This window comes from Alosa pseudoharengus, unplaced genomic scaffold (assembly GCF_046254945.1).
Source record: "Alosa pseudoharengus isolate Yale_2024_CS ecotype anadromous, Long Island Sound unplaced genomic scaffold, YU_APseudo_1.1 YU_APseudo_1.1_scf_1, whole genome shotgun sequence".
NCBI classification, from domain to species: domain Eukaryota; kingdom Metazoa; phylum Chordata; class Actinopteri; order Clupeiformes; family Clupeidae; genus Alosa; species Alosa pseudoharengus.
The window spans coordinates 56354183-56381191 of NW_027468564.1; the positions used below are offsets into that span (position 1 = coordinate 56354183).

The 27009-nt window shown below is 43.0% G+C and overlaps 1 protein-coding gene and 1 long non-coding RNA gene across 2 annotated transcripts in view; one reads left to right on the forward strand and one right to left on the reverse strand.

Annotated features, from left to right (window-relative positions):
• The first annotated feature begins 316 nt into the window (after positions 1 to 316).
• On the forward strand, positions 317 to 1565 carry LOC143114654 (uncharacterized). Its single transcript, XR_012984976.1, has 2 exons — positions 317 to 411; positions 889 to 1565. It is a non-coding gene; the product is annotated as an uncharacterized LOC143114654 (long non-coding RNA).
• Positions 1566 to 9946: 8381 nt separating this feature from the next.
• Positions 9947 to 27009, reverse strand: part of usp43a (ubiquitin specific peptidase 43a) — an 84674-nt gene continuing 67611 nt past the window's right edge. Inside the window, exons 9-15 of the mRNA XM_076294285.1 lie at positions 23824 to 23927; positions 18850 to 18927; positions 18478 to 18607; positions 16518 to 16857; positions 15633 to 15791; positions 14576 to 14737; positions 9947 to 12163 (exon numbers count right to left, since the gene is read on the reverse strand). Coding sequence (XP_076150400.1) covers positions 11052 to 12163; positions 14576 to 14737; positions 15633 to 15791; positions 16518 to 16857; positions 18478 to 18607; positions 18850 to 18927; positions 23824 to 23927 — 2085 coding nt within the window. The 3' untranslated portion in view covers positions 9947 to 11051. The remainder of the gene's footprint in view (positions 12164 to 14575; positions 14738 to 15632; positions 15792 to 16517; positions 16858 to 18477; positions 18608 to 18849; positions 18928 to 23823; positions 23928 to 27009) is intronic.

The window sequence follows — 27009 nt, forward strand, 5'->3', positions numbered from 1 at the left end:
GTTATAAACTATGAGATCCAGGTCACTATGACATACTAGCAGCACTCACTGTGATTTGGAAAGTGGACAAGAATTCATACTTTGCACGTGACGTCACAACCACTGGCTGGCGGGCAAAAACGTCGTTCTCCAGCATCGAAATCCAGTAAATTAGTCTAGGATCTGGCCAGGACGTCGCCAGTTTTACTATACAAAAGTTGGTGTTTTGAGGTGTAAATAACATGCCAGATAGTTGTTGTGCGATTGGATGCACTAGCCGCCGAGGAGATAAGCCGGGGTTGTTTTTACCGGTTCTGATAAGAAGAATTCTATGGATACAGGCTATCAGACGTGAAATCGTTTCAGGAATGGGACATGGCAACCTTCACAGTATAGGCCCTACACGTCTGTGCAGTGATCATTTCATCAAAGGTAATTTCAACATTTGTTTGAATACAATGGGTGTATGATCATGTAATTAATCGTGTCTTAAATTACCCTGTAGTTTCGTTAATCAACACCACCAGCTGGTTCCGCGAGTCAGCTGTTTGTGTTATGAGTCTAAGCTAGGCTAAGAGCTGTCGTCTTTTGCTAACAACAACAAAAGTTGTGTGATAGGTTGTTTTGAGGTTTGTGATATCTATGGTTTTCAATAAGAACCAGAGATGACCCAACAACAGTAGAGCTAGATTATTTACGGAGGAATTATTACTGCTCGTCTTGTCTGCTTCACACAATTTAGCTAGTTACAGTAATCCCAGTCCCTTATGCAGCTAGCTTGCTAACAGACTTGATAGTTACTAGAAAGACCTGGAACTAACGTTACAGGACTCAATGTTGAAAATACCCAAAACTTTGTGTGGCAATAACGTGTTTTATCTATTATATTATCTTATTTTATTATTTCAGGTGCCAAATCTGATGATCCGCTGTCCCCTGATTGGGTTCCGTCTGTCTTCTCTCACACCTCTGCCACCAAAACGAGGAAAAGGGAGAAAGACATGGAAAGCTTGTCCCATCATTTTTATTTTGGCCACAGAGAGAAGAGCTTCGGCTGTCAATGCCCATGATATTTAGACAAACTTACCCTAGATGTGCCTGCATAATTGATTGTTTCAAAATTTTTATAGAAAAACCCAAAGACTTAGAAGCAAGAGCACAAACATATTCAACCTATAAACATCATCACACCATAAAATACCTAATAGGCATATCCCCACAAGGAACAGTCATATTCATATCTAAGGGATGGGGAGGCCGAACAACAGTTTTAGACAAAGTAGTCCATGTGTGTTGTGCCCTTACAAATGTGGCACCCTCAATCATTCCTTCTGGTTAAATACTACAATAATACAATGTAAATATGCAATGATTTATTTATACAAACACACACTGTAAATAATAATAATAATGAATATATGACATTTTGTATATTACAATAATACATGTATTACATTTTCACTTTAAATACCTTTGTGCATTGTATTTATTTGTATTCATCTGTTTTATTTATCTATGTATGTGCATTTTATTTATTTATTGAATAAATCTGTAATTGTCTGTCTTACAGTGCAATTCAAAATGTAGCACTTTTCATTTGTTTTCTTTGTGCACGCTTGTGTTTTGCCAATTCCTGTTTGCAGACACCACCTCCAATTCAAAACACTAAGATCAGTAGTCTGCAAACAACTTCTGTGCATGTACATACAGTCTCTTACAGATTCCTGATGTACACTACATGTGAGCACACTTCACCTAACCCGGCCATACAGGTGCAGTGGCCAAATCGAATCAGTCCCTCCTTTTCCACAGCAACCCAAGTTGTCAGAGGTGATTCATTCAAGCTGTAGGAATGATGTACCTAACATAGAAAAAGGATTTAGTTAGATAAAGTATATCATTCACAAGCACAGTAGCCTACAACATATTTTTTAAAGCTACACATTTCTTTCCTTTTTTTACCATATATGTTTACATGTGGCATCATGTGGGTAGACAAATCAGACGAACTGCAAGCTGTGCGTCCTGCTGGGTTTCACTTCTAAGTGACGGTCATGAAGTCTCCTGTCATAGAGACAGTTGACATAATGGATAATTTCAGATTTATGATTCGCTGATGTTGTTTCATTTATCTTAACTAAACGTGCTTACACGTTCGCCAGTAGGTGGCGAGAACGCGTTATCATCTGTACGTGATTTGATATGAAGAAGAGTACATGGTGAATGAATGACACGTTACTGTTTTACTGCGTCTACTTATTACTTACAGTTACTTTGCATGCATACTATCATACACTTATTACCACTACATTACAACCTAACAGATTGCTAACAGGATTTATACGCATTTCGCTGCCCCAACTGCTCTTGTCTGTTGTCTGATGCTATGTGGAGTGGATAAGCAGGTAGGCTACAATGTTGACATCCTGCTAGCCATATATGATACAGTTGGCATACGTTTTTTTTTTAACTACTTATCAAGCTGTCGTTCGCCGGCAGGCAGGGTGTGCATATTCAGATGAAGACTTCATCACACGATGGAACAGATGTCACTTTGTGTAATTTATAGCTACAAACATGCAAACATTAGCAAACGGGTAACGTTAGCTAACTAGTAACACTCACCTTTTATGAGGAGTTTTATTCAAGATATTCCTGTTTTTCACCGCCCATACGACAGCGTTGTTAACCCACCCACTCTTGATAAAAAGATAGCTATCTGTACTTTTGTAGGCTTTCATTTTTTGTGCGGTGTAAGGTGACGGATTCTCTATAAGATATGTAAGTTAAATATCTCCAAACTCCAAGTCTGGTAGAGACTTTGCCACCTTCAAAGCAATGAAAACATCAGCGGGTGCTGTGTAACGTTATGGATCACACGTTCCGAGTATGTTCATCTTTTCTTGATATCTATTTGAACATTTGGTGACATATGGTCTAAATAGTTAATTGATTGTAGTATTGGAAATCTGCAATTCCCCTGGCTGGCCACTGTTCGTCGCCATTTTGTTAGCGTTTCTTGCCCGCCAGGTAGCCATGGTAGTCACGTGACTGCAAAGTATGAATATGAAGAGTTGTCTTTGCCTTTGTGTAATGGAACTGGTGAGTCTTGAAGTATTCTATAATTTATTTACACATTCCACTCAGCAACTGTAGCTAGGTGGCTACTGGCTACCAGGCTCATAATTCACTTTTAATTGCAAACAGAAAATGTCAAGCGAGCATCATGTCATACATGCTTCTTTTTCCAAAGGAATGAAAGCTATTTGTGCCAACTTAATATCATGCTTATCATTGTTAATATTGTGCTATACATGTGGCACAAATGTTTGAGTTTTAGGACTAGCCATAGGCTATAATTGAATGGAGCTGGTAAAAAAAGATCATTATGAGAACGTGTGGACAGTGGCACACAATGGGCTTAAAGTGACAGTGCACAATTTACAAATGAGATAAATAGCATCAAATGTGTAGTATTTCTTAAGAAATTAATACTTTAAAACAAAATTACTGTCATTATTATCTTTTACTTAAATAATATAGAAGTGTTGACCTTTGCTTCCCTTATGAGTCGCCACTGGCAGACAGCCTAATAAATTGTTTGCAGGAAAATCCTAGCGCAGTGAACTGCCATCAGTCAAATTATTACTCATCCTTACAGTGGGCTCCGCAATTTGGAAAAACAATATATATATATATTTGCAGCTGTGCTGAGTGCCATGTAGCTATCCGTTTTGTACAGATTACTCAGGTATGCACATGTGTATATTACACAGGTATGTCGTATGTCATATGTCGTAAAAGATTACAAGACAGAAACATTGAACATATTTTAATTTGTATTTATAAAAAAATACTGTGGATTAGATGGAAGTGCTAAAATTATGATCGATAGTCTAATAATGGCATTATTAAGTGAAGAGTACCTGATGACTTGTTCAGGACTTGAAAGAGATTGGGACTTGGACTTGGACTCGACTTGGCTTTGATGTGACTTGGACTTGGACTCGACTTGCCCTTCTCTGCTTTTACTTGGGACTTGACTTGGACTTGACTGCTAAGACTTGGGACTTACTTGGGACTTGCCAAACAGTGACTTGGTCCCACCTCTGGTACATATATCAACTGTGTTGGTACACACTTATTGCACTTTGACAGGGTTGGGTCAGATTACTTTGAAATGTAATCCATTCAGGGCTTTGAACCGATTTTTTTTTCCAATCGGTTCTTTCCGAACAGAAGCGGAATTATTACGTTTCCGGTTATGAGTTCCACCAATAAATTGACGTTCCCGAACCGGTTAGAACAAAAAAATACTGTTCCCGGAACGGTTAATTTCGTTCCTGTCAGCTAATACTATAGAATTATGTCACATCTTTCTCATCCAGCTTAAACCAAATGTAATAATATTACAACCATTATTACATAATAATAATTATATTATTAATAATAATCATAATTAAATAGGCCTACAATTATTTCAAATGTGTAGTTTATTGTTAAAAGAGAAAATTTCCACACAAACGTAACAACATTATTAAGACACATGGTTATGCCACTCGGGCAACAACAAATTCCAACTGTCGGGGGGAAAGGCCATCCAGTAGGCCTAATGTTCGCTAGTCCATCATTAACGTGGAGTCGACAAATATAGCTATTGATATTGTGTTTGGAATGAGCGTTTTAATTAACGATGGATCGTAATTTACCTCTTATTTAAGATGTGGAGTGGAGACTTTGTAATCCACCGCTCTCTCTCCATTCAGTCAGCGAATGTCTGATGTGATGTCACACAGGAAGTGAACCTCAGCCGTCATGGTAATGTGCGCAGGAAAATAATTACTTTTTTTTTTTAGTTAATTAGGTACGGAAGCGTATTGCATTCATGACAAATAAAATAAAAATGCACCCTGTTTGTCTGAATTAATGACTTGGCACATCCTGTTTTTCTGAATTGTTGAGTTAACTATCTCATCAATACAGAAAAACAGCCCTGTTTCTCTGAATTAACAAGTTATTCTGATTTTCTGAATTAACGAGAAAATTATCACGTTAATTCAGAAAAACAGAGCTGTGACTTGCATGAGGTAAGCTTATAGATACCTGGACTAGGTGTTTTAATGTTTGTTTTAGGTGTTTGGTTTGGCTGTCAAACCCTCCGCAGCAAACTGAAAAAGTCCGATTTAACTTGGGTTTTATCAAAGAATGTATGTGGAGATGCATAAATATAGAACACTGCTAGATTCTAAATCACATTCAGTATTTTGCGTTTTAGCTAGCAGCTAGCAGTAGCTAGTTATAGGGATGTTGGCTGTGATGCCTAGCCTACAATGCAGCCTGCATAGGCTACCGATCATTTTGATCATCACCTCTGTTGCTGTTTGCTTGGCCGTCTTTACAACTGTTTTTCTGAATTAACGAGATAATTTTCTCGTTAATTCAGAAAATCAGAATAACTCGTTAATTCAGAGAAACAGGGCTGTTTTTCTGTATTGATGAGATAGTTAACTGGTTATTTCAGAAAAACAGGATGTGCTAAGTCATTAATTCAGACAAACAGGGTCCATTTTTTTTTATTGGTCATGAATGCAATACGCTTCCGTAATTAGGCAACGAAAACTTTGAGGAACGAAATAAAACCGGTATTAACCGGTTACCATTATTTTTAAATAAGTGTTCCTGTTCCAGAACATAAAAAATAATAACGTTTCCGGTTTCGTTTCTGTTCCCTGTAAAATACAAAAAGTTCCCGGTTTTCGTTTTCGTTCCTTGAACCGGTTCAAAGCCCTGAATCCATTACTGACATCAGGATTACCAAAAACATGTAACGTAATCTGATTACTTTTGGATTACTTTTAGATTACTTCAATAAATATGTCCCTTAAGTAAAAGACACCACCACTGAATTGATGAAAGAATTCTCATTCTATTTTTCTGTTTATTATTTCATTACATCTAAGAAATCTCTCTGCTCTGAGTAAAGCATTCCTGTGTGAATTAACTGATCTTTTCCTCCAAAAATCTTAAGCCCCTTGTTTTAGTGTTACCATTTACTTTGAGGTCACCAGGTCCCATTGTCTGAAAAACACCCAAAACTATTCTCCACTTTGGGGGTGGTATTTTGGTGGTTGAAATGTTCCCCATCCCAAAATTGATCACTTAGTCATGGATGTGATCATGGATCACTATTCTCCAAACATGCACAACTCAGCTTAACCTTTATAAGGGCACACCTGGACAATGAATTTAGCTTTCGCTGGATTTTTTTGACCCAGGGACATGGCCTGAGATTGAATGACACCATGTCCATTTCAATTGTGGGGGTGAGAAAATTATTCCTTTGGGATGTTTTTCAACCAGGGGGGCCTGGTGACTTTCTCAAAGTAAACGCTAACACTAAAACAAGAGGCTACATTAAGATTAGGAGGAAAAGATCAGGCAGTGTGCCGAGAGACCTGCCACAATAGTAAATAAGTTAGTAAGTATAGATACTCTTTTGATCCCGTGAGGGATATTTGGTCTCCCAATCCGCGAATTAGTGAAGCACAGTGAGCACACAGTGAGGTGAAGCACACACCAACCCGGAGCAGTGAGCTGTCTGCTACAACGGTGCTCGGGGATCAATGAGGGGTTAGGTGCCTTACTCAAGGGCACTTCAGCCGTGGATGTGGGCATGGGAGAGTAGTGCTCAACCACTTCCCCCGCCCACATTTCTACTGGTCGGGGATCAAACCGGCAAGCCCGAAGCTTGTCGAATTAAAAGATAACTAGGCTATCATTAAAAAGTTGCATTGCTTGCATGATAAAATGTAATCAGGTAATCCCCAACAATGTAACTGTAATCTGATTACACAATTTTTTTATTGTAATCTGGGCTGATTATAGTTACTTGATTTTTGTAATCTGATTACGTAATCCAGATTACATGTAATCCGTTACTACCCAACCCTGCACTTTGATACAGTGGCATAAACCCATTAAAATGAAGTGTACCAGTTAAGTACTTACAATTACATATTACATGTATGTTGTGTCATTGGTGTCTTGGAACATGTCTGCCATTACCCTACATACTGTAGTACATGTATCAACTGTGTTGGTACACATTTATTACTCTTTTGATACAGTGGAATACACCCATTAAAATAAAGTGTACCAGTTAAGTACTTACATGTACATATTATATACATCCTGTCAATGTCATGCATCCTGTAATTGATGTGTTGAAACGTGTCTGCTGTTACACCACACAGTACATGTGAATTAGTAGACCTGTTCCAAGACATCGAAGACACAACATACATGTCATATGTACATGTAAGTAATTAACTGGTACACTTAATAGGTCTATTCAACTGTATCAAAGAGTAACAAGGTTGTAGCAGCTTGATTTGGGAAATGACTGCAGGTTGGATTGGAACCCAGGTCCCCATGGGCACTTGAACCCAAATGCGGAACTCACACTCACACCACAGCTCCCCATTAGTACTTCATTCAATTCATTCACAAGGCTTACATCAGCATGTTGTTGTAAACATCATAATACATAGCACCCAATTCACACAAATCACAGCCAAACTGTGATAAAGAATGTGTTTTATTTTGCAGTATTAAAAAATAAAATATTACATATAGCAGACTTCATAGGCAAATAGAAATCAAAGCTGTAGCAGTAGCACATCATGTACACTTGTGCGTAATCGTCTCTCCCCTTTAAGCAAGGCTACATGGCCAGGCCCATGAAACGTCCCTTTGTGGATCTACAATGCCATTATAAAAACCTTACAAAAGTTGCATATGAAACATTACAGACACAAGAAACTATGCCTAAATCCTTCATTCTTTGACTTGTTTTTCCAACGCTAGGGCTCTTTTGGGTGTTTGTTATCTCACAAGTGCAGTAGTTTCAGTAGAAAATGAGAGAAAAGGTAAACTAAAATGCTTATTTGCAAAAAAAAATAAACAACAGCTATGTCACCTCACACAATACTCTCCCATCCCATTGTGGAGTCAAACAGCTAGACGTTGGAGCTGGTGTACTGCTCCTCTCCATAAAGACATACTCATTTGTACTTTCTTTAAAGGTGGTGTGGTGTGTTGGTGAGCTTATATTGAGATAGAATGTGAAGCTGCACACTGCAAAAGGGTCTGTGCTCACAAAACAACCCAAATGATAGTGCGAGAAGCCATTTAGGTGACATACATTAGAAATCTGTTCTACTACTAATTCACAAGGCAATTCTGAATAACTTCTGTCATCTTTTCCTCATCTATTGATATGGTGACATCTTCCTGGCAGTCTGCCTTCTGATCTTTTAGACTCTGTGGCATCAGCTTATTCACAATTGTAGCGTGACACGAAAAAAAAGCTTTACTCAAAACCAGTGATGTGCAAGGCATTATTATTGTGATGATAACAATAGTGTCGGGTTGACAGGCAGAGAACTTTGACTCATTGACATTGGTAAGGTTTCTGCTTTGGTGTACACAGTGACTTACACTGTCATGACGCATCGGGAGGTATTAATACAAAGTGAAAAGTGAAAAAAAAAGTGAAAAGTTATGACATGCCATGCCACAAACCCATTACGCTTCAATCTATACCTTTCTGTTATTGTGAGACACCTACACATAACTATTTGCTCTGTGTTTTGTTTTTAGTTATTAACACATTCATAGTACTGCAGTAGTATTTGAAAAGCACTTATGAGGAATCTGATACTTCAATCTTTATTGCTCCTTCATTGAGAACCAGCTAAAGGCCCGGTTATACTCGACGCACCCGACCTGTAGTGCGACAATGTGACGTCACAGAAGCGCCGTAACCATTTATACTCGCGCGTCGTGGTCACGACACTAGTTGCAATATTGTCCTGAACAGAGGTGTCGCTGTTGTGAAAAGATTAACGCTAACTACGTTAGGCTACACAGCAGAAGAAGCTGCATTAAGAAACACTAGTAGCAGAGAATGTAAACGGGCTCTGCTATTACCTAGCCTCTGTGATGGTACTTCAGACTTTGGTTGCTACTATTCACAACTACCACCATCATTATCATCTAGTTTCCAAGGTGTGCGCACAGGTAGATAGATAGATAGATAGATAGATAGATAGATACTTTAGTCATACCGAGGGAAATTTTAATCATTTAAACAGTTTAGTTAGCTGGCTAGCTAGCTAGCAGCTGGCTGAGTTTGTGTAATTTCCTGAAGTGGAAAGAGATTTTGTTCAGGCCTTAATAGATATCCTTTGTTTGAAAATAAATTGTTTCTATTCTTTCCTCTTAATTCCATGTGTTGCAACTCTGACTGGTAACTTTGTTAACTTATCCAGCAAACTATTAAAAAAAAATTCACGACTGTAACAAAACACTGCAACTCGCTTGCCCTCGAACTAGTCCATCTTCCTGTTTCCGCCTTGTAGCGCTCGTCTGAAAAAAAATGAGTGGTGCGCTACCGTGGGCTACACGGCCAAAACCCTGGCACGCCAGAGAGATCTACGTCATTTTGACGTCACGTTGTCGCGCTACCGGTCCGGTGCGGTGAGTATAACCGGGCCTTAAGTCTGCCCCTAGTGGTGTACTTCATTTGGCAAATGACAAACAAACAGAAAACACACAGCGCATAGCATAGGACATAGCATACAGCACGTAGCATAGATCACTCTATGCTACGGTCACTCTGGTGCATTATGAAACATTTATTTACTATTATTTAAGATCCAGGAGATTTTTAAGGAATATTATGATGAGATGTTTTATACACTTCCCCAAAATGCAGATGATTATCTTATGTTTTGGAAGTTTGTGACAAAATGTTTAATCCAAATCAATCCAAAATCATTACACACTCACTCAAGAGTGATACTGCCTGGTTAATTCATGCTATTTTACCAACACAATTTAAAACCTTCATGTCTTGTAAATCATCTCTTGTATTGGAGATACTCTCATCTGAACACAGTTGAGCTTTAACCATAATTCCTTTTATAGACTGATACTGTGGTAAGGGGGTTAATCATACTATTAATTTAACACAATGCTGTGCTGAATGTTATATTATTACTTCATGCTTGGAAACATTCAACATTTGGAAATCTAACCCATCTAACCCAAATACAGTCCAGTGTAAAACTATTCATTTGCAGGAATAGTCACAGAATAGTGAGTCTTTTGAGTGTTTGATGCAGTAATCAGCAAATAAACACAACGTAAGTGGAGAAAGGCAGCAGTTCAGGTAAATATGAAACCCTCTAATTCAACAAGTTAGAGATGAATCAGTTAACAATGACACCCAGCACACTACATTTCAAAAACAATGAGCATTTATCGAGTGTCTATAACTTTAAGCATTATATAATCAGATATTATATTGTACATTAATGTAAACTCTTAATCATTTATATGTTTATATATTAATTGATCTGTTCTGGAATATTTTTTTTTCTGCAAAGATTGTTTTGTGCAAAAACAGTTATTTTTGACATCTTGCACAATGTAGACCAAATTAAAATAACTGGTGCTCTCAACTTTGTTAAAAGTGCAACAATATAATCTCTATTGTTAAATCTTTAAAAAAAAGCTAGCAGCGGTTATATTGTATAGTCACAGATGGTCCCTCTCTTTGCCATAGCTAAATAGACCTTCAAACATATGTTTACAAATAAACATGTGTTTACAAAGTAAGTGAAAAAACAAACATCAGTTATTTTTTGGTATCACACAAAATCATACCAATATATTGTTATTTCATTTATGAGTGCATTCTCAGGACATGGATCTATAGGTCGAGTGTTTGTGTGAACAGGAAGATGTGCGTCCACTACTGGTCTTCCAGCTCCTCGCTCTTCATATGTTACAGAGGCACTTGTCATGAACTGTAATGGTATTAAACAAGAAAACATTAAAGACATTGGGTAGCACCCGACTCTCTTGTTCTCGTATGCAAACTGCCCTTCCTCTTTGCAGCTCTGCATACTCCCTCCTCCCCAAAGGGCACAGCAGCATGTGTGTGTGTCCATCATGGCATGTGACCTGGTGCAGTATTGCTTTGAGCGGGTCAGTGTGCGTCCGCCTCAGAAGCTGGACTCGGGAACCGTCCTCTTCCTCCCCAGGGAGGCGCTGCTGTAGCGGCTCCTCTGCAGCGTCCCGCACGAGGCCTTGTCCGTGGTGAGGCTGCGCGGTGGCGGCGGCGCCGAGAGGCCGTTGCGGTGCAGGGAGGCGGTCCGGCGCAGAGACGGGTCGGCCTTGTTCTGGATGTTGCAGGAGCTCTGCGAGCGCTTGATGTCCGGCATGCTGCCGCGCACCACCTTCCCGTTGGTCAGCTCGTCGCCGTGCCGACCCCGGCCGGAGCCGTTGGCCTTGCCGTCCGCCGCGCCGCCGGGGCCCCCGTTGGACAGGGAGAGCTTGGACAGGCTCCTGCTGCTGGCCTCGCTGGCCCTCCCCCAGTCGCTGTCCCGGGACCGGCGCATGGAGTCCTTTTTGAGGAAGCCGCCCTTGAGGAAGGACAGCAGGCCGTCGTGCGCCCTGGACTCCTCTCCCCTCCTGCCCGCCTTGTCGCCCTCCGGCGGGGTCAGCTCCTCGGCCGCGTCCCCCTTGCCTCTCTGCTGGCCGGCGTCCAAGCTGGCGTGTGCGCTCGGGCTGGAGCCGCTCCTGGACTGCGGCTCGTGGGTCCTCCCCTGCTCCTGCTTGCCCTTCCGGGTGCTCCTCCGGCCGAGGGTCCCGTCCACTCGCTGCTGCTGCTGCTGCTGCTTGGTGGGCCTCTCGCTGCTGCTGCGCCTCAGGCTGCCCGTCTTGTCGGCGCTCAGCCTTTGCTGACCCTCAGTGGCCTTAGCGTGGCCGGCCTGCTCGTCGGGGGTTCGGCCCACGCAGCTGAGGCTGGAGGAGCTGGAGGCAGCAGGGGGCAGCTGGCCCTGGGGGCCGTCCCTGGCGGACGGGCTGCCCACCAGCGTGACGATGGGGTCCTTGGTGCAGCGCGGCCGCCGGCCCGACTCCAGGTACTCCACCAGCTCCGCGGGGGCCTGGGCGGCCGGCTCGGGGCCGGGGGCCGGCTTGCGGCGGCTCTTGGAGCCGAAGGACCAGCGCAGCGGCAGGACCTTGCTCAGGGTGTCCCTGGCCTTGGTGGGCGTCCGCATGCTCACGCTGCGGCCCTGGATGCCCCGCACGAAGGGCCTGCTCTCAAATCCACCTGGAGGCGAGGCAGAGGAGGAAATTACACCACGCAAGACTACGCCACACAACAAAGAGCGTTCACGTCAATCCCTAATCAGAACATCTGAAGGGGCAAAACAGTGTCATTTTGGGCACCAGAACACATGCATTCAGCCTGTCAAATGCACTCAGCACCAGGCACAACATGTCATTCAGAATGCATCAGTGCTTTGATGTTGTAATAGTAATACAGGAAGGATGCCCACACTGTAATCTTCCCAGTCTGAGTGGAGATAACTGGCAAAGTGCCAAGCAAATTAAAGGGCCCGCTCTTGCCCCCCCCCCCCTCTCTCTTAAGCACAACAAAAAAAGGTGTTTACAAACCTCTCTCTCTCTAAAAGCACAACAGAAATGAGTGTTGACTCTCTCTCTCTCTCCCACTCAATTCAATTCAATTCAAATATGCTTTATTGGCACGACAAACCATATGATGCATTGCCAAAGCGTTCACAGGAATAATAATAATTAAAGAAAATACAAATACAAAATGATATAAACATGTACAAACATTACAAACATTGTTACACTTCGTCACACACACACACACACACACACACACACACACACACACACACACACACAGCACGTCACAACCATATAAGACCATTGTCTGTACACGTGCATAGGAAAACCAAGACCGGACAAAACAAAACGAAACAAACAGGAGACATGGTGTAACAGACTGGGGCTGGGGAGCAGTGTTATGTTGAAGGGTGGAGGTAGTGGGGTGATTATCTTAAGTAATGCCTTCTCTCAGGTTATGGAGTGAGGACACATAACTGGCTGCCAGTATGCATGTGCTGGTGTCCTCACCCAAAACTACAGCAAGTTTTTTCTGTTCCTCCAGTTTTGTGAAGTTGGGAATGATGTTGTTCAAAATGGTGAAATATTTGTCTCTTTGGGACCGAAATTTGTCACAGTGTAGCAGAAAGTGCACCTCTGACTCTACCTCCCCTGTCATACAGTGACCACATGTCCTTTGCTCTTTGGGCAGCCATGACTTCTTGTGCCTGCCTTTCTCTATACTGTGGTCACTAAGCCTGTACTTGGTGAGGATCTGTCTCTGCTTCGTATCTCTGACAGTGTGGAGATACTCTGCCAATTGATAGTCTTTTCGTATGCCAATGTAACATTCTAGTTTGTGTTGTAATTTTGTTTCTTTCTTCCAGTGTTCCAAATAAGAATTCTTGTTGTTCTTGTTAATTTGGTTGATTCTGATTGATGGTTGGGAAGCAGTGCTGGTCTGGACAATTTGTGGGTTAGGGGTTATTGGGTTAGTTAAATCCGAGACCAACTGACATAGGGGACTGGGCTTAGGCCTGAGCTCTTTGAATTTAAGTGCTTTAAAATGTAGTGAATTTTGAGGGCTTAATTTTAGATGAATCCAGAATTTTAGTGATCGTTTTTGGATATTAATCAATAGTGGAAATCGGCCTAATTCTGCCCTGCTAGCATTTGTGGATACTTTTCTTTGGATATGTAACAAATTTCTACAGAATTCAGCATGCAGGGCTTCTATTGGGTGTTTGTCCCATCTAGAGTAGTCGTGCTTACTGAGTGGACCCCATATTTCACTTCCATAAAGTGCAATTGGCAAAATGACTGTGTCAAATATTTTGGACCAGATTTTAATTGGTATATCAATTTGATGAAAATGTCTTTTTATTGCATAAAATGCTCGTCGTGCTTTTTCTTTTAGTGCATTCACTGCAAGACCAAAGTTTCCAGAGGCGTTCATTTTTAAGCCAAGGTAGTTATAAGAAGTAACATTCTCTAGGGCGGTGTTACCTAGAGTAAAGAGGTGTCTGGTTCCCTGAGGTCTGGGATGCTTCTGGAAGATCATAACTTTAGATTTATCCAAATTGACTGTCAGGGCCCAGTTCTGACAGTACTGCTCTAGCAGGTCCAGGTGCTGCTGTAGGCCCTGTTCAGTGGCTGACAGCAGCACCAGGTCATCCGCAAAGAGCAGGGATTTGACTTCCGTGTCCAACAGGGTGAGCCCAGGTGTTGCAGATTGTTCCAATAACACCGCTAACTCATTTATATAGATATTGAACAAGGTTGGACTCAAGCTGCAACCCTGTCTCACCCCACGCCCTTGAGTGAAGTATTCAGTTCTTTTGTTGCCAATTTTTACACCACACTTATTGCCCAAATAAATTGATTTGATGATGTTATACATTTTACCCCCTATGCCACTTTGTAGGATTTTGAAATACAATCCTTCAGGCCAGATTGAATCGAAAGCTTTTTTAAAATCAATAAAACACGCAAATATTTTCCCCTTACTTTTTTGGTGAACATTTTGGTTTATCAGGGTATGGAGGGTGTAAATATGATCCCACTCTCTCTCTCTCTCAAAGCACAACAGAAATGAGTGTTGACAAACCTCTCCCGGGTTTGGAGGACTCGTCTTGGAAGACCGGTGACTCGGGCGAGTCGGGGATGGATGACGGACAGGTGGTGGAGCTGCGGGACACAACGCTGCCGCGCTTACTGTCCCCGGCCAGGCGGATGAGCCAGTGGTCAGACATGGAGGAGCTGGTGGAACCTGGGAGACACAGGGTGGTCATTGTAGTTATGCATTATCTAACTTGATGTTTATTACATAATTTGTATGGGGCAGTATAGTGCAAAACAAACATATATAACATAACTAATAACTAACTAATTTACTAATAACCATTTAGATCTTTTGACCTACTGGTCATTTGTTCCAGTCTTTTATGAAAGAGAACCACTTGGCCCATTGCAAAGATACAGTGAGACAACCCTGCTGAAAAAAACAGCCTGACCAGCTTAAGGTGGTTTGCTGGTTGACCAGCTTGTTAACCAGCTTGTTTGACCACCCTGATGGTTGACCTGCTAGACCAGCAAAACTCTTGCGAAAACATACCTTCAGCTGGTTTACCCAGCTTACGATAGTAATTCAGTTGGTTTTGTTTGTTGTACCACCTCAAGCTGGTCATTTTAGCTGGTGTTACTGGTCTACATTGCTGGTTTCACAGGCCATACCAGCTTATGTTGGTCATTCTAGCAAATCAACATGGCCATCTGACACAATGATGTCAAGCTTGGCAGGCTGGTCACAAGCATGACCATCTTCCTCAGATGGTCACGTCAGCATGTCCACCTGGTGGCCCAACCAGCTACACCAGCAACGAAGAAAACCAGCAAAGACCAGCTAAAACCACCTACAAGCATAAGCTGGTATCTAGCTGTTTTTTCCCCAGCCCGGAACTCTTTGAGCTGTAAGAACCATTGAGCATCCCAGCCTTTGAGCAGTAAGAATGGAACATGGAGCATTGCATTATGGCTCATGTGACAAGGTATTGCTTCAAAGTAGAGGACCCAACTTATCATGTTGTTTGGATGTAGTGATTATTAAATCAACTTCCAAAAATGGTCAGTATAACTCTGTTATCACCACTTCCTCCTCTCCTCACCCCTGACGGAGCTGCTGGCAGACCATGGCGGGATTGCGTCGCGCCTCTGGTAGAAGAGGATGTAGGCACCGCGGGTACACAGCTCCTCCTCTGGCACCAGGTCCACACTGCTGTCATCGTAGCTGTACCACTGACCGTCCACCGAGTTACGACAGTACGCTACAGGACACACACACACACACACACCAATTCACGAAACATCCACGAGCCGCAATGAACGCTCTGATGAGCTTTTAGTAGAGTGTATGCAAGTGAATGAGAATTTGCCATGGGGAGATCTGTTGGGAAGGTCCTTAACCTCTAAAAGTGCACAGAAACTCACAGGAAAGAGTACACAGGAACTCACAGGAAAGAGTACACAGGAACTCACAGGAACTCACAGGAAAGAATACACAGGAACTCACAGGAAAGAATAGACAGGAACTCACAGGAAAGCGTACACAGGAACTCACAGGAAAGAGATCACAGGAACTCACAGGAAAGAGTACACAGGAACTCACAGGAACTCACAGGAAAGCGTACACAGGAACTCACAGGAAAGCATACACAGGAACTCAGGAAAGAATACACAGGAACTCACAGGAACTCACAGGAAAGCATACACAGGAACTCACAGGAAAGCGTACACAGGAACTCACAGGAAAGAGATCACAGGAACTCACAGGAAAGAGATCACAGGAACTTACAGGAAAGAGATCACAGGAACTCACAGGAAAGAGTACACAGGAACTCACAGGAACTCACAGGAAAGAGTACACAGGAACTCACAGGAACTCACAGGAAAGCATACACAGGAACTCACAGGAAAGCATACACAGGAACTCATAGGAACAGGAATGTTTGACGGGGAATGTGACTGTATGCGCTCATGTGGCATGAACCTACCGGTGTAGTGGCCGCCGTGCATGCCCCCATGGTGGTTGCAGACGGCGTAGAGGTCGTACAGGAAGTCGTGGGGCAGCGTGGCCTCGGGCTGCTTCCAGGCGGCTGGCCAGGGCCCCAGGTTGCGCATGCTCTGGCTGCGCTTGACCACGTGCGGCGCCATGTCCAGGCCGGTCAGGGGGAAGCGCACCAGCGTGGAGAGCTTGTTGCGCCTCTCGCCCACCTGCCGGAAGCGCTTGAGGTGCAGGATGAGGATGTCCGGCAGCGTCCACAGACTCATCTTCACCATGCCCTGCTGCAGCTGCTTGCAGTGGGGACACTTCCAGGCGTCGTCCGGCGCCAGCTGGAGGACACACACACACACACACACACACACACTTGAACATAACTGAGAGCAAAAAACACGTATACACATACACTAACATACGCACAGGACAAACACACAGAGCACAAACACACAGAGCACAAACAGCATATTTGCATGCAGCAGCACAGTGCCATTTCTGTTGAGTTTCATTTCCTTCTGCACAGACAGTGGAGGAGCTCTGGAAAATAAATCCACTTGGCAAATACGGGCACCATCGTTTCCTGTGAAGTGTTCATGTTCATGTAATGTTTTTTGTTTATCTCAACAATGATGAAAGGGATGTTTATCTATATTCAGAGTTAATTTGTTTTCATTTCATTTTCTCTGATTAATAGATCATGTTAAATATTCCTTTCTATTCTCTTTGTTTGAGTACTGCAGCATTCGTGGCTACCCTGCAACTCAGCTTGTTTCACAGTAGGTCATCTTGAGAGAAAGAAGTGCATGTGTATCTTAGCTCTCTGAACTGACAACTTGCTATAAGTTGGTTAGACTGGATTTGACCCACTTACAAACTTTGACAGCCTTTGACACACACAGACACACTTCAGCCTCAAAGGAGAGGTTGGATTGAATTCAGCTCCAACTTTGTTGTTCACCAGGGACAAAAATGTGCCTCTCTCCTCTCCGCACCAGAGAGTCTTGGTGAAGCTCACACTCACATTTCTCCATTTCCTCCACTTGAGCTTTTCTATTCAGCTGGCTCTTTTGAACTGAAGAGTCACATTAAGTAGGACCAAACAGACCTCTATCGTCATCATACAGTAAACATGTACTGTGTGATCTAAATAAAAGTGTATCCAGCATAGGTCCTCTGGGGCACCATACTTCTACTGCTATAAAGGAAATGTGGAATGTGGAACAAAGTTTGGCCCTTTGTTTGTCAACAACATTAGACTTGCAGGTAGACACACACATAGAGAAGTGAAAACACACACATTGTAGAAGTGAAAATCTGTGAAGACTTTATAGCCCAAATCAACACACACACGCACACACACACAATCACTGAATACACTGGGAATATGAATATGCATGAGACATTACAGACAATAAAATCCTTGAAGTTCCGGAAGATTTCCGTGTTTATGGGATAGATCAAAGAGGAAGAGTGCATCCACTTGTATGAGTAGAACCCCTTTATCTATACTGCATAAACAGCATGGGAGCGTGTCACGCACTGCGTTTGAGAAAGTGTGTTTGTGTGACGGCCAAATAGAGTGAAGGTCAGATCATTATAATATGATAATTATATATATATCATACTCACCCACACTGAAAAAATTATGAATATAAATGGTCTATTCATTCATATCGAATAAGCAAAGCAACATAAAAAAAACTCAATTTCAGGCAAGCATGTCGGTGCTGCAGATATATATAGACCCTTACTCAACGCTTGATGGTGTCTGGGTAAATTGTTTTGATAAATAACAGACTGACTGTGAGGGTACTGATGTCCCATACTGTCGTTCTGTCACGGATTGAAAGATTGAAAACAGAGATGGACTGTGGGGTGGGGGCACTTGACACAGTGAGAGAGAGAGAGAGAGAGAGAGAGAGGAGAGAGAGAGAGAGGGGGGATGACTTGTGTACCTGCTCCTCTTTGGTGTAGAGCTGAAAGCACTCGTCCAGCGTGCAGCTGTGCTGCTGGAGATGCTGCTGCTGCTGGACCCTCACGCTCTCCATGTCCTTCACCACCTCCTCCTGGATGTTCCCAAACAGACTGACACACACACACACACACACACACACACACACACACACACAGACTTTCATTTCATGATGTGCAGAATACAGGGGTAACATCTGGAAATACATGTAAGTGTGTGCGTGTGTGTGTGTGTGTGTGTGTGTGTATGTGTATGTGTGTGCCACAGAATATACTAAATGCAAATGTGTTGATGTGTTATTAGGGGGGGGGGAGTGCTATGTGGTTGCACACTAAGAGATCTGTGCTGGCCTCACCCCTCCTTGACCTTGTGCTCCCACTCAATGATGAGCTTCACATGGGCTGGACCTCCAGACGCACACAGCTTCAGGGCCCTGCAGAAAGAGCAGAGTGGGTCAGACATCGCTGGGGCTGCCAGCCACACGTCTTCAGCACGCGCCTCTCGGCCCCAGCTCTTAAGGGGCACTGTCAGCACTTTCCTCATCACGACATCGTGTAGCAAAGGTCAACAGACAACAAGTGTCATCAACTAAACCAACACATCAACTTCTGAGTGTTTCAGGTGATACTGTACATCATAATTCCCGTCTCGTCAGAATTCTGCTTGTCAAGCAGCGCTGCGTTCATGTTGAGGCACTAGATGGCAGTCTATGATCAGGAATGACTCAGCGTGAGAGCCGTAATCTGAAGGATGATGCACAGCCACAGATATTACATGTGCCACAACGAGCTGTGACTGTGTGGCACAATGGGAGTGTGCGACGCATGGGAAAAAAAAGCTAAATTCACGCAAGTTCAAAAAGATAAGCAGTGGAATGGCTATCCATTGGGACTACCCTATGGACATTTGTCTTCCAGAGTATGGTAGTATGGAGTATGTAGTATGGAACAACCACATAATGATGATTATGGTCATGGAAATCGCCTCTAATCTTAGGATGTTGCTTGGGATAAATGACAATTTTGAGGTGTCAGTAATTGGTTGAAGTCCTCACATCTTTCTGAAACCATCACTAATGAACCATTCTATTATAGCCAACAGCCCAGTCATTTGTTCTGCATCAGTATATGCAATATTATAAAGGATCTGCTGCACACCACAACAAGCTCCCATAAAACAGGATTTAGGCTACTTAAGAGATGTTTCAGGCACTTGGCTCTTCTTCAGACACATCATACCCTTAAATATCCTTCTTATGTGCCACGTCATCAATTAGTATCAAAATAACGACACAGCCCACTGTATTTAAGATATGTCCATGTCCAATCGCAAAATGCTAGGCATCTCAGAAAGAACAGGTGACAATGTTGTGAATGGACTGGGAAATTCATCAAAAATGTACCAATGTACCTAACTTTTTACCAACCAAAATTAATTCATATTGATATATTAGATATGTCAGATTCTGATTGGTCCTGTTTTTTTATGTGAAGAAATTTGAAGGCATTGGGGCCTATCTAAATTCCTACATTAACAAGTTAATACTTTTGACTGTAGATGACCTCTAAAAAGATCATGATATTTTCAAGGAATTTACTTGAGCAGTATTTTGAAAGTGAACAGTAGAGAAATTATAGATGGATTTATTCTACAATGCAAATTTGTGAAATCCTCATGACATTGATTTTAGGTAGTAGCACTCTGCCCTGTGCTTTGTTGAGTTCAATTCTTCGACTTCTGCATGGTACTATGCATGTCTCTCACAGGAATATCTCAGTGAAATTACCTCTTTGACCCGGAATGAAAAGATGAAACTGAAAACAAAAAAGGCTGAACCAGCAGAGGACACCTCTGAGAGATGGCGCTTTGATTCAGAGATCTGTCGCCGATCCACCCATACAGCTATGCAAAGAGAGAGAGAGAGAGAGACTACGATGGCAATCACGCATCAGAAGAGGTCAGAAGCTAAAACCTCCGCGTTTACGAGCGTGTTATGCTAATTGTGCGTTTGTAAGATAACTCACAATCCCATAGTAATTCCAACCGCGGCTTAAGTGGTTCACACATAATGTGTTGCTGGCTTCTTAAGTTATACAAATGCCTCCGTCTGTACCCTGGTGGTGACGGTGCCCATGCGGCCTGCCGACGCTCACACTGAGAGTTATGGTCTGTTTACCTGCTAATTTACTGTCGGCCCCGCAGGGGAGGCTGTAATTATGTCCCCGAATCGCAGCAGAATGTATCAGTGCTTTTGAATGGTCCCTGCAGTAATTCCTAATCAGCCTTATTAAAAGCTAATATCTCTAATCCCTCCCAGCACAGTCATCAAGCCCCTACACCAGCACACAAGCTCACAGCTGCTCCGCTGTCGCTCGCTCACAGCCAAACACACCAGCACACCGCACATAATGCTGTCAAACTGTGTGTGTGTGTGTGTGTGTGTGTCAGAGAGAGAGGGACAGAGAGAGAGATAGAGAGATGTGGAATGAGAAGGTTCCAGAGTAGCAGTTATCTGCACATTCCTTTAAAGCACCATGACAAATGTTATTAGCCCCCAAAATAGGGGATTGTGAATAAAATGCTATAATTATTTTCATTATTTTCTGAAAACACAAGCTTCGCCTAACGTAAACCTGACAGCAATTACGCCCCAGCTGGCACATCCAGAATACTTATTAAAAACGTCTGCCTTCCTCTATACTTTTTATACACAATGATGGCAACAGTAGTTTAAACTACAGAAACACTGGCTACTTTTTGAGAAACTGTGTAGGCCTAACTCTGATGAGGAGCTCCTGCAATTCTTTCTGTGAGGATTCAAAGCATGATGCCAATCACTGAGCCTTTAGCATTTCTGCTCATTGTGTGTCTGCATGAAGAGAGACTTCTCCTAATGCAGGACACATACCTACACTATTACCCAGGCCATCCTCATCCATAATGCCGTGTGCACAGAACCACAGAGTCACGTTCTCCCCTCCAGCCGCCACACACACACTCTCACCCATTTAGACTCACGCAATCCCATTCTCTCCTGATAAGGGCCCTGCTTTAGGATGCCCCAGAGAGCTCTTCCCCAGCCCCATCCTCACCTTTAAGCAGCCAGAGGATCGATAGCTATTCATGCTGTTAATTCAGCGCCCACTAATCCCTTGATAGTGTCCTCAGGCCACTCTCCACCGCTGCCCGTCAACAGGGGCCTGTTCCAAGCGACAAACCCACTTCTCACTGGACCCTCCCTAGTGTCCCAGTCTGCCGTCTCTGTGACTGAGGGGGTCTGGAGTCAGGTGTGTGGGATGTGGCCTACGCGAGTGCCCTCTCCTGCCCTGTGGTTCGCTCCACACTCGTCACACATCTGTCACATCTGGCAGAGACAGGCTATCAGTTGCCCGGTGTCTTGGCCCAACATGGCTAAAAATAGACTGTGTTGAAAATGCCTTAAATTTGGAAAATAGAATAAAATCGGGGCATTTGCCTCAGTCTTATTATATGCATACTATACTATACTATACTATAAGCATACAGTGTACGGTGAATAGATGATATATGAAACATGTCATTACTAATACCTGAGTAAGTTGTGGGTCTGCATTTTTAAAATGTCAACACATTTGACATATAATGTCAAAACATTTATGCTTGTTCAATATAGGCCATGGTAATGAAAGGTGTAGAAGTACCCATACCCCCAGATCCCCCACATGAAAATGTTATTATATAGAGAAATTATAATATTTACATAAAAGGCTTTCAGTTAAAAAAAGTCCCAAATCACAAACAGCTTTTACGTGTTATGTCCTACGGCTGAGCTCTCTGAATCAACCAACTGTTGTATTTACACTGCTGCTGCCGTGCTTTTGTCCAGTTGAGTCTAATTAAATAACGACTAATGAATAATGAAACAACACATGCCACATGCCATTTAAATGTCCAGATGCAAATCTACAACTTCCAGTCACTTCCAGTTCTCTACCTGAGAACCCATATGACGCTGTCTACAGAGCCAGTCTTGTTCCTACATGAGAACCCATAAGATGCTGTCTACGGAGCCAGTCTTGTTCCTACATGAGAACCCATAAGATGCTGTCTACGGAGCCAGTCTTGTTCCTACATGAGAACCCATAAGATGCTGTCTACGGAGCCAGTCTTGTTCCTACATGAGAACCCATAAGATGCTGTCTACGGAGCCAGTCTTGTTCCTACATGAGAACCCATAAGATGCTGTCTACGGAGCCAGCCTTGTTCCTACCTGAGATTTCTGCCTGCAGTTATTAACGTGTGAAGGAACAGTGTACACAACACCAGCCCAGGAAAAGCAATTACCCTCTGTGTATGTACTGTAATTCTCACACAATACAATTCAGAGCCTGGGTCACTCTTCTCACCGGCCCTGGCCTAATATTGCTCTCTCTAAATTACGTATAATCTGCATGGAAATGAGTGGGGCCAAGAGAGGTCAGAGTGTCCACTCAGCTTTGAGAACAACATAATTACACAAGCTCATTCGGGCTTGTGACGCTCCGCACAAAATAATAATGAACAATTCAATAACGGGATGAAGGAGATGCTTTTTACCAGCCGTGAAAACACGTGCTGACAGGGCTGCAAGATGGGAGTGAAAGGAACACAGATAACGACCTATAAAACACTTACTCTCACACACACACACACACACACACACACACACACACACACACACACACAGACACACACAAATACACACACAGGCACACACTTGTTTCCATACAGAAAGTGGTTTGATTGAGAGTAGACTGTTTTTATCCTGTGTTTCCCAGACACATCTACAAAGCCCAGCTGAGTTGTGAAACAGAACCACAAAAAATAGATCTTTAAATAGACACCTCACAGATAACACCACAGAGAAATAAAAACAGAAGGAAAGAATAAATGGCCTTGTCATTCTGGTGATGGAAATTTCATAATATAATCTCTTTAAAAACCGTGGAATGGCTCACTGGTTTACAAAATGGCAGCTTGTAAAAAGCAGAACTGACACCTTCCCTGTGACTCCTAAGCAGAAGGCGCAGCAGCCAGACATAAGGCCATTCATAGCCCTCTCTCCTTCTGTCCCCAAAGAATACAATACATTTCTCATGATTCACATGACACATTTCATTACAAAATCACATATTTCATTTAAAAAAGAACTACGTGGGCGCAGTGATAAAGTGTTTATTACAAGAGTCGTTTGTCTTCTAATTACATTACATACTTGACATCACGTTGCCTGAGGAGCTACAAACAGGCCTTGTGGTCTTCACATATTGTGGCCACAGACAGGTATGTGTGTTAGTGGAGCTGGACTCACCTGTCCACTGCTGGGTGGCAAAGCGGCCGGCTGTCCTGGGGGGATAAGTAGCTGTAGGACGTGGATCCGCCAACCACACGGATCTTGAACATCACACCTCCGTTCTGTTGGGGAGAGTCACACTCAGCTTAGAGGGGGGAAAGGCCCATTCTGAGTAAGGACACTAAACCTGGAGCTCTAGAGTTTACACTCTAGGCAGGAGAGAGAGGCCGACCCACAATTGGATTTTCTGTCAGCCTGAGGTGAACAGGAAGGAGTCTTGTACTCAACCTAGTTTTAAATACGGAACATTTCCATTTCAACCAAAAAACACAAGTCTGCCAATGGAATATACAAAATACACTTAAGTGCCTTGTTTTTGTGCCAGCTCCACAAACATCTGGAAAGGGGAAATAAAATGATAATTTATAAGGCCAGGACTGACAAGAGTTTGAATTAGTGAGGAGTGAGGAGGAGCCCAGCATTCCTAATGGACTCATTTTAAATACTGCCACCGGAGAATAGAGTCGCAGCCAAGCATAAAATGAAATAAATTAGGTAGTTAATAAGAGCTAACCAGCAAATGAAAAGGGCAAAGTCTTTTGTTGGAAAAGCTGAACACACATTTGTGTTTGAACAAATCTGAACAAGGGGCCCTTTCACCATCCAGACAAGCAGGACCTATTCACACAGTTAATCTGCTCTTCAACATTAGGCTTTTGGAACACACCCAACAAACAAACCCTCACACACATTGACTAATGCTATACTACTGCTTTTCCAATGAGTTGCTGGTTTGTTGCTGGTTAAACAACACCTCACAACATAACCACCTTGGAAGTGCAACTGAACATAGGGTTGTGTATTGGCAAGAATATGGTACTACACAGCAGCACCAGGGTAAGAGTGAAGAGACATTGGGACTATATTGACACACTCCTTAACACTCCTGCTGAACAACGATGATGAACAAACCTCCTCTAGATAAGAGCCAAATGTAATATTATTATTGGCAGGGAGATCTCCTTTAACGAAGGAGGGCATCAATCAATGTGAGAACAATCTCAGGCATCCTCAATCTCTCATGAAGCAGAGATCAGCTGCAGTCAAAAGCCACTGAAACACTCTCACAGAACAGAAGGCACATACATTACTCACCGCTCCATAGTTGTGAAAATGGATTTATCATTCAGTAATACACCTTACAAATCAACAGTATATACCAGCAAGGTGTAAGAAATGAAACCACCGACAGCACCATGACATCTCTGTGTTGAAAACCACCGACAGAACCATGACATCTCTGTGTTGAAACCATTCCATGGTGAAACACTTAAATATTCAAAGTGGACATGCAGTATTGTGAATGAATGTGGTCAGACAAGCTATGTGAGCGACAGCAACTGAAATGAGCAGCCATCTCAAGCGATAAGCTGGAGATCACGGTTCTGAACAGTGACTGTCACTGTTCTGGAGATCACTGTTCTGAATACACAGGTCATTCTCATTAACAGAGGGACTCATTTTCCTGCAATGCAAGGTGCAGAATGCAATCATCAGCATTACCAGCCTGGCATAAATTAAACAGCGCCAGTTGGTGGTTTACGCTTATTAAGGGGTTGGTATCCATGCCTCCAAAACTGCAGTGTGACAGACAACAAGAGGCCTGGGTCACACATAAGAGTGTCTCTACCAGTTTATGATAAACAACAGAATTGCTTTGTTAATTAACAACATAATGTGCCTGGGCAAGTATTGCCAGTTCTGAAGTATACGTAGGTCTGAGTCTCCGGAGGGTTGGTGTGCTCATTCTGTCTAAACAGACTCATGGTTGCTAGTCTGGGGGTATACCGGTAATTGTGCCATCGGAGGCTCTGGAGGAAGAGATAGAGCTGCAAGAGAAGCCGCTGCCCCACAAGGCTTGTTCCACTGTCTGTTTCAGCTCCTTTAGACCAATGGCCAACTCAGCCTTGTTGACCTAGATGAAGGAGCATGCTGCTATCTTGCTATTTTTATGGGATCGTAACTTTTTTATTGCCTCTCCCATAAAACGGTTTTGTGTGAGAACGCAGCCACAGAGGAGGAGGCATACATGCTGCCTATTTCCTGGCCAAGACCCACAGTTGACCCTGACAGTGCACCCAGGCCAGCGCTCGCTTAGCCAATTAAACAACAAGGCTTATCTGATTTGACTTACTCGCTGTAAAAGCAAATGGACAAGATATTTTTTTTTTAAAAACTGCTTAAGAAAAGACCAGAGAATGGGCCTCTGATCCAGGCGCAGTTCACCTGATCCCACGTGAAACTGCGGTGCTGTAGATACTGATCAGTAAACAGCTGTGGAGGAGCGATGCGGCCACAAGCTGGCGCTTATCGGCCCAGACTCATCTGGGAGTCTGCAGGAGCAGGGAGACGGGCCTGAGTCTGTCTGCTCCCTCAGTAAACAGTGGCCGGTGCAGGTGAAGGCAGACACAGATCATCTAGTCTGAGGGGTTTACTGGGGCTATATGTGTGTGTGCCTTGGCTTGTCAAGAGAAACATCTATTCAAAGGTCCCACTATTCTGTGACTGAGTGCTGTCTCTACGGTTGAGTATGCGCTCTGACTGCCATAGCAACGTTCCTGACTCTTTGGCATTGCGGTCAGGCTGCAGGTTTAGTGGCGCGGAGACCCGGGTTGGAGGCTGGATGGGGTGCTCTCTGCCTTTGCTAAAATAACCTCTATTTCTGTATAAATGCTGAGAAATGGATTTGAATTCTAAATGTGTCTGGTGGTATTAACTGAACTACTGAACTGTGCCTTGTTTATATTACAGTGTTTAAATCTCACTCAGATACTTTTCTTTCTACTTGCTTGTGTCTCCAGCAGGTAATTTATTCAGGATTATTTAGAGAAATCTATCTGTCGACTACGTTCACCTTCATGGCCACTGAGCTTTGAAAGTAGTCTGCTAAGGCTGGCATTATGCGGCATGGTTTTATAGTCATTCTGGTCTGAATTTCTCAAGTAAACACATCGCAAAAAACTTCCAAAACATAATGGCTGTGATTCACAAATCTGAGAAGTTGATGAGAAGGAGAAGAATAAAAGGGTAAGAAGATTGAGGGTAGTTCATCTCCCTCTTCACACCAACCCTCCCCTCAGCTTGATTCAGTAGTTTGGAAATGGTTTTGAAAGTTTAAAATGATACATGCCCTGAACACTCCTG